The sequence below is a fragment of the Pseudophryne corroboree genome, chromosome 6, assembly GCF_028390025.1.
Source record: "Pseudophryne corroboree isolate aPseCor3 chromosome 6, aPseCor3.hap2, whole genome shotgun sequence".
NCBI lineage: Eukaryota > Metazoa > Chordata > Amphibia > Anura > Myobatrachidae > Pseudophryne > Pseudophryne corroboree.
The window spans coordinates 321,859,380-321,872,259 of NC_086449.1; the positions used below are offsets into that span (position 1 = coordinate 321,859,380).

Genomic DNA, 12,880 nt, shown 5'->3' on the forward strand with positions numbered 1-12,880 from the left:
GTGTCCATCCTAGTGGGTTGACAATTACGTCATGTGTTCTAACTTTTCTGCTGTATTGTTTACTCTGGCGTAATGCTCCCCTCAAAAGGCCTGGACAATGCAGTTAATGAGTTACTATTTAATGAGGGTGCTTGGTGGGGTGGCTGCTGTATCTCCATACATCTCCTGTGTTCCCTGTTCAGATACACAATGATATACAATGTACCCTGTGATTTTTTTCTCTCATTTTCTTACATGTTATTATTTTTTTCTATTAAATTGACATGTCACTTTGTGACAAATTATACTACATTGTTACCCAATTTATTATATTTGATTTAAAGTATATGGCTGATATAATTATGCACCTCTGAAAAAATGTTTTCTACTCTTCTACTGTTTCTATGATGACAAGCATCCAGAAAATCTATTTACAATCAATGATGAATGATACCTGTGAAAATGTACTATTTTTTCCCCATCGTTACAAAAGTATACTCTAAAATGCTGGAATATATGTTTTAAGGTGGGAGTAGTTGAGTCACGTCTTTGCATCAAGAGTAAGGAGCTATATGTGCTGAGCGAGCAGCAGCTTGTAGACTGTGATGGTGGAGATAAAGGCTGCTGTGGAGGAATTCCAACAAATGCTTTGGACTATGTTGCACGTCATGGTGTCATGCTGGCCAAAGATTATGAGTACTCTGAAAAGGTAGGATCATTTATTTATCGTACAATTATGAGCAGCCATAAGTATTGAGGATCAATACGTGGATCAATACTAAGATCCTTAGCCAAGCATTACAGTGCAGTGTTCTAGTAAAGGGTTTCTGGCCACTATAACCCAGATATATATTTATATTATTATGTAGGACAGTCAGAGCACACCAAATATAAGAATATATTTTACAACCACACATTCTTTCTCTGCTTTCCCCGGATAATAATAATACCATGGTAAGTTTCTTTTATCATTAGTATGCAGTTGAACTGAGCAGCTGCTGAGCCATATACACTATTAACAAAATAGGAAGCTTGGTTAGAAAAACATCAGTCTTCCCTATGAATGGAGCTAAATATGTTATATATCCAGTACTCTCCTATCACATCTCTGGATGCAAACCTTAGGGGGAATCCTATTTCCTGCAATGAATTTGTGAGTGCAAGTAAATGTGGCAGTATGATGCACTTACGGTACAGCCGACTTGTAGAAAGCAGAAACGTGCGAGTTTGGCATTAGAAGGGACCATGAGGGGTGTGAGTTCAGGTGCTGTTGCTGATGTTTACATGCCGCTGCAGCTGCTTCTAGCACTCTTCATGGGGAATAGGATTGCCACCTTACATAGAAATGCAATTAGCCGTAGGTTGTACTGTGTTGCTGCTGCTGCTCCTGGTAAAGTTCTGAGGGCTATTCAGATAGAGCCCCATGGTCAACCTGTGACTAGCCCCAAGGCAGCATTAAATGTGGATATCTGTTTACATTGTCTGGAGGTGCAACCAACCAGCCCCGTTCTAGCCACATAACACCAGGGCCGTCTTTTCGTATGGGCTCAATGGGCTCTTGCCCAAGGGCCCCAAGAGAATAAGGGCCCTAGGCTGATAGCTGAGAGTCCCCTCTTTCCAGGGGTACCATATTTTTGAAAATCGGCCCTGGGGAATCGGAGATATCAGACTTGAAAGCAGTGGTCCCATCCAAGCCTGTTAATTGCTCTTCCCAGCCAGATATCTCGGGTTCTGTCTGACTAAGAGTATTTCTGAGGGGATTAGCCAAAAGCTGTGACTCTTCCCTTTTAGTTGACACTGGCAGCTTGTTTCTACTATGCCCAGAACCAGATATATCAGCCTTCAAGCAGCTGGTCCCTGCTCCAGCTCCTCACGCCTAATATGCAGTTTTAGATTTTCATTGGTGAATTGCTCTGGATCCTGAACTCTGATCCCCAAGTCCCCAGAACCTTCTGAAAGGTGGGACTCTCTAGTTTTTTATCCCATTCAAATCTAAGAAATCTATTTTCATGAACTTGAGATATCTGCAGTCAAGCAAGCTGCCCACCCACCGGAAAATGATAAATATTAAGCCCACGCCACTAGCCACCCCTCCCCTACGTATTAAACACCCCCTATCACCCTGGAAGTCATGTACCAGGGCCCCTTCATTCAGCCCAATGCCCCCTTCTACAGTTTAGCCCCATCTGTGCAGTAAAGGAGTAATTAGCAGAAATTACTGCTCCAGGTCCTACAAGCTGAGCGGAAGATAGAACACCCCCTACCGCCCGCGGGACATCAATGCTACCGCTGATAGCGCCCCCCTCCCCTACCGCTGGAGGATGGGTAGGGGGCCCAGTGGATTGCTGTGCCCAGGGGCCTACACTGCTGTTAAGACAGCTCTGCATAACACCCATCCTCTACTCCCTTCACTGGCTGCCTGTAAGATGGTAAATCATCTTCAAGATTAGTTTACTGAGTTTCAAAGCATTACATGACCAGGGCCCAAGGTACCTGAAGCAGCTTCTGATTCCATACTGCACCACTCGATTACTGCGATCTGTAGATGAAGGACTTTTAGCAATACCTAGAATCTCCCGTAATTCATCTGGTGGTCGAGCTTTTAGTCATGCGGCTCTGACTCTATGGAACTCACTTCCCTGCACAGTGCGAGAGGCCCCAACTATCGAATCCTTCAAAAGTAGACTCAAGACTTTCCTGTTTACTCAAGCATTTCCATAATGTCCCTTTAGTATCTCCATGCTTCTGTATTTTATGAAAAGCTGCTCTGTACTTCATTATTTTTGTACTATATTATACTATGTATCTGTTAATCGCTTTGAGTCCTATTGGAGCAAGGGCGCTATATAAATAAAATTATTATTATTATTATTATTATTATTAAATACTGTATCTTGTGGCTCTCCATCTGTCAAGTAGGGAAATAGGTTTTATCTGTCTTTCATGTTGTCTGGTAAACAGTCTTTATGAGGAACTATAATTACAAAGAGTAAGCAAAGAAACAAATAGCAGCACTGACTGGACTAAACAACCATTCAAATGTTGCACAGACAAAAACATACACTTAAAGTATATAATACACACATAAAAATCTGACTACCAGAGCAAACTCCATTGTTTCAGATGTCATATCATAGGCTATTAGTCATAGGCGATAATAAACACCTGATGGGGCTGTAACACTAGCCCACAAGCACATACTTTTTGTATATCTTAATATAATAAATGTCCATCCTGAAGATATGCCACTATTATGTTTTCCAGCCAGTTAATATTGGCATTGAAATAGATAGAACCACAGTTCAACTTTATCACCCAAATGAATTATATCATGGACTTTTAAAAAACGTGCCTTTAAAAAGTTAGTAGTTAGTGACACAGGGGCAAATTCAGTAAGGATCGCAAAAGCATACTGCATTTAGCCGATGTTCGGGACTGCGCACACACAGGACCTGTTCCGCGCATGTACAGAATGGGTCCTGCGATTACTTCTCTAAAATGCAAATGCCTCTGCCTTAGTGACAGGCAGTGGGGTTCGGGGGTGATACATGGGTGGGGCCAGCCGGCATTTGGGAAAAATGTTGCGTGTCGCCCCCATTTTCCGGGAGTGGCAAGGCCTAGGACTACGTTGCGAGACACAGTTTCCTTGGCCTCGGAAGCCGCACTGCAATGGCAATGCTGAGAAAGCTTAGAATTACTCAGCCTGCCGTCGCTGATGAACATCGCAACCGATGGTCACAATGTTCATCACAGATGCGATTGCATTGTAAATGCAGAGAGGAGGTGCTATGCACCTCCTCCTGCATTTGCATTGAGAAGGGCTGCAATTGTAAAGCTGCATTTGTAATCCTTAGTGAATTAGGGTGACATCACTCAGCTGTCCCAAAAATGGTCCTGACACATCTGCGTTGTCCTGACTGCACCACCAAAACGCTGCTTCGATGCCCCCACGACGACTGCCGCTGTCAATCACCGTGCAAACGCATCTTGGAAGGGTCGCACATGCACACGATGGACGCGGCTGCTGCGTACATATGCACGGCTGCATCCAGGTCTGAATAGAAACCTAGGCCCGCAGTCATTTGCATGTTGCATTGCAAGCACATCCTGTATTGTGGTTAGTGCAGGAGGATGATTAGTATGTCAATCTGTTTTTAGCAGTATAAGATGTTTAGTTCATAAAAACAATGTGCCCAGTGTGGCTGAATTTAGGGGTCAGGCCGCCCCCGCCCCCTGGCACATTATTGCCCCCCCCCCCCCTTTAATTTCGGGTGCCAGACCATATGCCTTGAGACCACTAAAGTAGCCCCAACCTCACCCTACTACCAACTCCTGAACCACAATTTGTTGCCCATTGTTCTACCCCCCATCAATTGCAAAATAAAAATTGTAAAAAAAAAAAAAATACAAAAAAAAATTATATATATATTAGAGATGAGCGGGTACAGTTCTCCGAGAACCGAACCCCCCCCCCCCCCCCCACCGAACTCCACGTGTCAAACACGGGTCCGAGTCCGGCTCAGTTATTCCCGCCTGACTTGGAAAACCCGAACGAGGCAAAACGTTCATCATCCCGCTGTCGGATTCTCGCGAGATTCGGATTCCATATAAAGAGCTACGCGTAGCCGCCATTTTCACTCGGGCATTGTAGAGGGTACAGAGAGGACGTGGCTACGTTCTCTCAGTGTCAGTTCTCAGTATCAGTGCTCAATATCAGTGCCTATTGCTGCTCAGTAATACTAGTACAGTGTCTCTCTTGTGCTGCATCTTGCTGCTGTAGGGTACTGTGGTAGTAGTGTCCTGTGACTGTGCATCGGTCATCTTCATTCCAGTCACAGTGGTATCTGGGGGGGTGACAATTCCAGAGTGCTTTTGTGCTGCTCACTAATACTAGTACAGTGTCTTGTGCTGCATCGTGCTGCTCAGTGTCAGTTCTCAGTAGTATCATCAGTGCTCAGTATCACTGCTCATTGTCTTGTGCTGCATCGTGGTGCTCAGTAATACTACATTACTAATACTAGTACAGTGTCTTGTGCTGCATCGTGCTGCTCAGTGTCAGTTCTCAGTAGTATCATCAGTGCTCAGTATCACTGCTCAGTAGTATCATCAGTGCTCAGTATCACTGCTCATTGTCTTGTGGTGCTCAGTAATACTACATTACTACTAATACTAGTACAGTGTCTTGTGCTGCTCAGTGTCAGTTCTCAGTAGTATCATCAGTGCTCAGTATCACTGCTCATTGTCTTGTGCTGCATCATGGTGCTCCGTAATACTACATTACTAATACTAGCACAGTGTCTTGTGCTGCATCGTGCTGCTCAGTGTCAGTTCTCAGTAGTATCATCAGTGCTCAGTATCACTGCTCATTGTCTTGTGATGCTCAGTAATACTACAATACTAATACTAGTACAGTGTCTTGTGCTGCTCAGCAGTGGCGGATCCAGGGGGGGCACTCGGGCCCGTGCCCCCCCTGTCATTTGTGGCCTCCGTCCCCCGTCTCCCCACCGGCGCCGGCGCCGCACAGGGAGATGACGGGAGCCCGCTGAGATTGTGTTACCAGCGGGCGCCCGTCTCCCTGCACAGCGGCAGCCGGAGGCAGGAGCTCAGTACTGAGCTCCGTCTTCCGGCGCTGTCACTGTGCGGCGTGCGCTATGGGAGAGACGTCAGTCATGACGTCTCTCTCATAGTGCTGAGGAGCTGACGCCAAGAGGAGGACTGCAGCGGTCTGGAAGTGGGAACGGGGCTCGGTAAGTATGATGGTTTTTTCTTCCTTAATGCAGCGGGAGCATCTAATGGGGGCAAACTACGGGGGGACATTACTACTGGGGGGCATCAACAAGGGGCATTACTACTGGGGGGGGCATTACTACTGGGGGAATTATTACTGGGGGCATTACTACTGGGGGGTCATCTATTGGGGGCATTACTACTGGGGGCAGCTACTGGGGGACATTTTTACTGGGGGCCATCTACTGGGGGCATTATTACTGGGGGGAATTACTACTGGGGGGTTATCTATTGGGGGCAAACTCCTAGTGGGCATTACTACTGGGGGCAAACTACTGGATGACATTATTACTGGGGGGCATCTACTGGGGGCAAACTACTGGGGGACATTATTACTGGGGGGCATCTTCTGGGGGCAAACTACTGGGGGACATTATTACTGGGGGTCAACTACAAAGGGGCTAACTACTGGGGGCATACTACAGGAGGGCATTACTACTGGCGGCGTAACTACAGGGGCATTACTACTGGCGGCTTAACTACAGGGGCATTACTACTTGGGGGCTAAACTACAGGGGGGCCAAACTACTGGGGGCATAACTACAGGGGCCAAACTACTGGGGGATAACTACAGGGGCCAAACTACTGGGGGCATTACTACTGGGGGCTAAACTACAAGGGGGGCATAACTACAGGGGCTAAACTACAATGGGGCAAACTACAGGGGGGAATTTCTACTGGTGGCTAAACTACAAGCAGGCAAACTACTGGGGGCATTACCACTGGGAGGCTAAACTAAAGGGGGCGGGGGTAAACTACTGGGGTCATAACTGCAGGGGCATTACCACTGGGGGCATAACTACTAGGGCGCTAAATGACTGGGGGCATTACTACAGGCAACATTACTACTGGGGGCAATACGAGCATTGCATAAGGGGGCACCACTACTATGGGGTCTATATAAGGGGCCCTACCAGTACAGTGGACATTGCATAATGAGCGCTACAACTGTGGGCATTATATAAGAAGCGCCACCTCACATGCACCGAAGCCGCACGCAAATGTACTTGCCCCTTCCATGGTGCCCCCCCTATCATTTTCTTCTGGATCCGCCCCTGCTGCTCAGTATCAGTGCTCAGTAGTATCATCAGTGCTCAGTATCACTGGTCAGTGTTCAGTGTCTTGTGCTGCATCTTGCTGCTGTAGGATGCTGTGGTAGTGTCCTGTCACTGTGCATAGGTCATCATCATTCCAGTCACAGTGGTATCTGGTATCTATCTAGTGGTATCTAATTCCAGACATTACTGCCGTCTAATTCCAGATATATTACTGGCATATAATTCCACACATTAAAAAATGTAGAACAAAAATTTGACCGGTAAAATAGGGAAAGATCAAGATCCACTTCCACCTAGTGCTGAAGCTGCTGCCACTAGTCACGACAGAGACAATGAAATGCCATCAACGTCGTCTGCCAAGGCCGATGCCCAATGTCATAGTAAAGAGCATGTAAAATCCAAAAATCAAAAGTTCAGTAAAATGACCCAAAAATCTAAATTAAAATCGTCTGAGGAGAAGCGTTAACTTGCCAATATGCCATTTACGACACAGAGTGGCAAGGAACGGCTAAGGCCCTCTCCTATGTTCCTCATGACTAGTGGTTCAGCTTCACATGACGATGGAAGCACTCATCCTCCTGCTAGAAAAATGAAAAGAGTTAAGCTGGCAAAAGCACAGCAAAGAATTGTGCGTTCTAAATCACAAATCCCCAAGGAGAGTCCAAATGTTTCGGCGGGTGCGATGCCTGACCTCCCCAACACTGGACGGGAAGAGGTGGCTCCTTCCACCATTTGCACGCCCCCTGCAAGTGCTGGAAGGAGCACTCATAGTTCAGTTCCTGATATTCAAATTGAAGATGTCACTGTTGAAGTACACCAGGATGAGGATATGGGTGTTGCTGGCGCTGAGGAGGAAGTTGACGAGGAGGATTCTGATGGTGATGTGGTTTGTTTAAGTCAGGCACCCGGGGGAACACCTGTTGTCCATGGGATGAATGAGGCCATTGACATGCCTGGTCAAAATACAAAAAAAATCACCTCTTCGGTGTGGAATTATTTCAACAGAAATGCGGACAACAGGTGTCAAGCCGTGTGTTGCCTTTGTCAAGCCGTAATAAGTAGGGGTAAGGACGTTAACCACCTAGGAACATCCTCCTTTATACCTCACCTGGAGCGCATTCATCAGAAGTCATTGACAAGTTCAAAAACTTTGGTTAACAGCGGAAGCAGTCCAATGACAACTAGTGATGTGCACCGGAAATTTTTCGGGTTTTGTGTTTTGGTTTTGGATTCGGTTCCGCGGCCGTGTTTTGGATTCGGACGCATTTTGGCAAAACCTCCCTGAAAATGTTTTTGTCGGATTCGGGTGTGTTTTGGATTCGGGTGTTTTTTTTTACAAAAACCCCTCAAAAACAGCTTAAATCATAGAATTTGGGGGTCATTTTGATCCCATAGTATTATTAACCTCAATAACCATAATTTCCACTCATTTCCAGTCTATTCTGAACACCTCACAATATTATTTTTAATCCTAAAATTTGCACCGAGGTCGCTGGATGACTAAGCTAAGTGACCCAAGTGGCCGACACAAACACCTGGCCCATCTAGGAGTGGCACTGCAGTGTCAGACAGGATGGCAGATTTAAAAAATAGTCCCCAAACAGCACATGATGCAAAGAAAAAAAGAGGTGCACCAAGGTCGCTGGATGGCTAAGCTAAGCGACCCAAGTGGCCGACACAAACACCTGGCCCATCTAGGAGTGGCACTGCAGTGTCAGACAGGATGGCAGATTTAAAAAAAATAGTCCCCAAACAGCACATGATGCAAAGAAAAAAAGAGGTGCACCAAGGTCGCTGGATGGCTAAGCTAAGCGACCCAAGTGGCCGACACAAACACCTGGCCCATCTAGGAGTGGCTCTGCAGTGTCAGACAGGATGGCAGATTTAAAAAATAGTCCCCAAACAGCACATGATGCAAAGAAAAAAAGAGGTGCAATGAGGTAGCTGTGTGACTAAGCTAAGCGACCCAAGTGGCCGACACAAACACCTGGCCCATCTAGGAGTGGCACTGCAGTGTCAAACAGGATGGCAGATTTAAAAAATAGTCCCCAAACAGCACATGATGCAAAGAAAAAAGAGGTGCAATGAGGAAGCTGTGTGACTAAGCTAAGCGACCCAAGTGGCCGACACAAACACCAGGCCCATCTAGGAGTAGCACTGCAGTGTCAGACAGGATGGCAGATTTAAAAAATAGTCCCCAAACAGCACATGATGCAAAGAAAAAAGAGGTGCAATGAGGTAGCTGTGTGACTAAGCTAAGCGACCCAAGTGGCCGACACAAACACCTGGCCCATCTAGGAGTGGCACTGCAGTTTTCTAGCGAAAGGATGAGTGCTTCCATCCTCATGTGAATCTGAACCACTAGCCATGAACATAGGCCAGGGCCTCAGCCGTTCCTTGCCACTCCGTGTCGTAAATGGCATATTGGCAAGTTTACGCTTCTCATCAGATGCTTTTAATTTTGATTTTTGGGTCATTTTACTGAACTTTTGTAGTATACTTGATGACACAGAGGTAGAGCAGTGGACTACTGTACCGTACTGCTATATATATATACTGGTGGTCAGCAGAATTCTGCACTGTCCTCCTACTATATACTGCGCACAACTAAAATGCAGCACAGGTATGGATGCATAGTATACTTGACGACACAGGTAGAGCAATGGACTACAGTACCATACTGCTATATATATATACTGGTGGTCACAGCAAAATTCTGCACTGTCCTCCTACTATATACTGCGCACAACTAAAATGCAGTACAGGTATGGATGCATAGTATACTTGACGACACAGAGGTAGAGCAGTGGACTACTGTACCGTACTGCTATATATATACTGGTGGTCAGCAAAATTCTGCACTGTCCTCCTACTATATACTGCGCACAACTAAAATGCAGCACAGGTATGGATGCATAGTATACTTGATGACACAGAGGTAGAGCAATGGACTACTGTACCGTACTGCTATATATATACTGGTGGTCACAGCAAAATTCTGCACTGTCCTCCTACTATATACTGCGCACAACTAAAGTGCAGCACAGGTATGGATACATAGTATACTTGACGACACAGAGGTAGAGCAGTGGACTACTGTACCGTACTGCTATATATATACTGGTGGTCAGCAAAATTCTGCACTGTCCTCCTACTATATACTGCGCACAACTAAAATGCAGCACAGGTATGGATGCATAGTATACTTGACGACACAGAGGTAGAGCAATGGACTACTGTACCGTACTGCTATATATATACTGGTGGTCAGCAAAATTCTGCACTGTCCTCCTACTATATACTGCGCACAACTAAAATGCAGCACAGGTATGGATGCATAGTATACTTGACGACACAGAGGTAGAGCAGTGGACTACTGTACCATACTGCTATATATATACTAGTGGTCAGGAAAATTCTGCACTGTCCTCCTACTATATACTGCGCACAACTAAAATGCAGCACAGGTATGGATGCATAGTATACTTGATGACACAGAGGTAGAGCAATGGACTACTGTACCGTACTGCTATATATATACTGGTGGTCACAGCAAAATTCTGCACTGTCCTCCTACTATATACTGCGCACAACTAAAATGCAGCACAGGTATGGATGCATAGTATACTTGATGACACAGAGGTAGAGCAGTGGACTACTGTACCATACTGCTATATATATACTGGTGGTCAGCAAAATTCTGCACTGTCCTCCTACTATATACTGCGCACAACTAAAATGCAGCACAGGTATGGATGCATAGTATACTTGACGACACAGAGGTAGAGCAATGGACTACTGTACCGTACTGCTATATATATACTGGTGGTCAGCAAAATTCTGCACTGTCCTCCTAAAATATACTGCGCACAACTAAAATGCAGCACAGGTATGGATGCATAGTATACTTGACGACAGAGGTAGAGCAGTGGACTACTGTACCGTACTGCTATATATATACTGGTGGTCAGCAAAATTCTGCACTGTCCTCCTACTATATACTGCGCACAACTAAAATGCAGCACAGTTACGGATGCATAGTATACTTGACGACACAGAGGTAGAGCAATGGACTACTGTACCGTACTGCTATATATATACTAGTGGTCAGCAAAATTCTGCACTGTCCTCCTAATATATACTGCGCACAACTAAAATGCAGCACAGGTATGGATGCATAGTATACTTGACGACACAGAGGTAGAGCAATGGACTACTGTACCGTACTGCTATATATAAACTGGTGGTCAGCAAAATTCTGCACTGTCCTCCTACTATATACTGCGCACAACTAAAATGCAGCACAGGTATGGATGCATAGTATACTTGACGACACAGAGGTAGAGCAATGGACTACTGCACCGTACTGCTATATATATACTGGTGGTCACAGCAAAATTCTGCACTGTCCTCCTACTATATACTGCGCACAACTAAAATGCAGCACAGGTATGGAGGGTTCACTACGGCTGGCCGGCGGTCGGGCTCCCGGCGACCAGCATAGCGGCGCCGGGAGCCCGACCGACGGCTTACCGACAGCTTGGCGAGCGCAAATGAGCCCCTTGCGGGCTCGCTGCGCTCGCCACGCTACGGGCACGGTGGCGCGCTACGCGCGCCACACTATTTTATTCTCCCTCTATGGGGGTCGTGGACCCCCACGAGGGAAAATAAGTGTCGGTATGCCGGCTGTCGGGCTCCCGGCGCCGGTATACTGAGCGCCGGGAGCCCGACCGCCGGCAAACAGAAGACCACCCGGTATGGATGCATAGTATACGTGATGACACAGAGGTAGAGCAATGGACTACAGTACCATACTGCTATATATATATACTGGTGGTCACAGCAAAATTCTGCACTGTCCTCTTACTATATACTGCGCACAACTAAAATGCAGCACAGGTATGGATGCATAGTATACTTGACGACACAGAGGTAGAGCAATGGACTACTGTACCGTACTGCTATATATATACTGGTGGTCACAGCAAAATTCTGCACTGTCCTCCTACTATATACTACAATGCAGCACAGATATGGAGCGTTTTTCAGGCAGAGAACGTAGATATTTTCATCACACTGAGCACAGATATTTGCAAGCACACTGAGCACAGATATTTGCAGCACACTGAGCACAGATATTTGCAGCACACTGAACACAGAAACTGAGAGAACGCAGCCACGTCCTCTCGCTACCATCTCCAAAGCACGAGTGAAAATGGCAGCGACGCGCGGCTCCTTAAATAGAATCCGAATCTCGCGAGAATCCGACAGCGGGATGATGACGTTCGGGGGCGTTCTGCTTAACCGAGCAAGGCGGGAAGATTCGAGTCTGCCTCAGAACCGTGTAAAATGGATGAAGTTCGGGAGGGTTCGGATCCCGAGGAACCGAACCCGCTCATCACTACTGACAACTAAATCCCTTCTTCCTCTTGTACCCAAGCTCCTGCAAACCACACCACCAACTCCCTCAATGTCAATTTCCTCCTTAGACAGGAACGCCAATAGTCCTGCAGGCCATGTCACTGGCAAGACTGACGAGTCCTCTCCTAACTGGGATTCCTCCGATGGATCCTTGAGTGGAACGCCTACTGCTGCTGGCGCTGCTGTTGTTGCTGCTGGGAGTCGATCGTCATCCCAGAGGGGAAGTCGGAAGACCACTTGTACTACTTCCATTAAGCAATTGACTGTTCAACAGTCCTTTGCGAGGAAGATGAAATATCACAGCAGTCATCCTGTTGCAAAGCGGATAACTCAGGCCTTGACAACTATGGTGGTGTTAGACGTTCGTCCGGTATCCACCGTTAGTTCACAGGGACTTAGAGAATTGCTTGAGGTAATGTGTCCCTGGTACCAAATCCCATCTAGGTTCCACTTCTCTAGGCAGGCAATACTGAGAATGTACACAGACGTCAGAAAAAGTATCCTCAGTGTCCTAAAAAATGCAGTTGTACCCACTGTCCACTTAACCACGGATATGTGGACAAGTGGAGCAGGGCAGACTAAGGACTATATGACTGTGACAGCCCACTGGGTAGATGTATGGCCTCCCGCAGCAA

The 12,880-nt window shown here is 46.4% G+C and overlaps 1 protein-coding gene across 2 annotated transcripts in view; it reads left to right on the forward strand.

Moving 5' to 3' along the window:
* Positions 1-12,880, forward strand: part of LOC134935233 (uncharacterized) — a 65,960-nt gene that overhangs the window by 37,299 nt on the left and 15,781 nt on the right. For both annotated transcript variants that reach the window (XM_063930423.1, XM_063930422.1), the window contains exon 6: positions 506-688. In XM_063930423.1, coding sequence (XP_063786493.1) covers positions 506-688 — 183 coding nt within the window. The remainder of the gene's footprint in view (positions 1-505; positions 689-12,880) is intronic.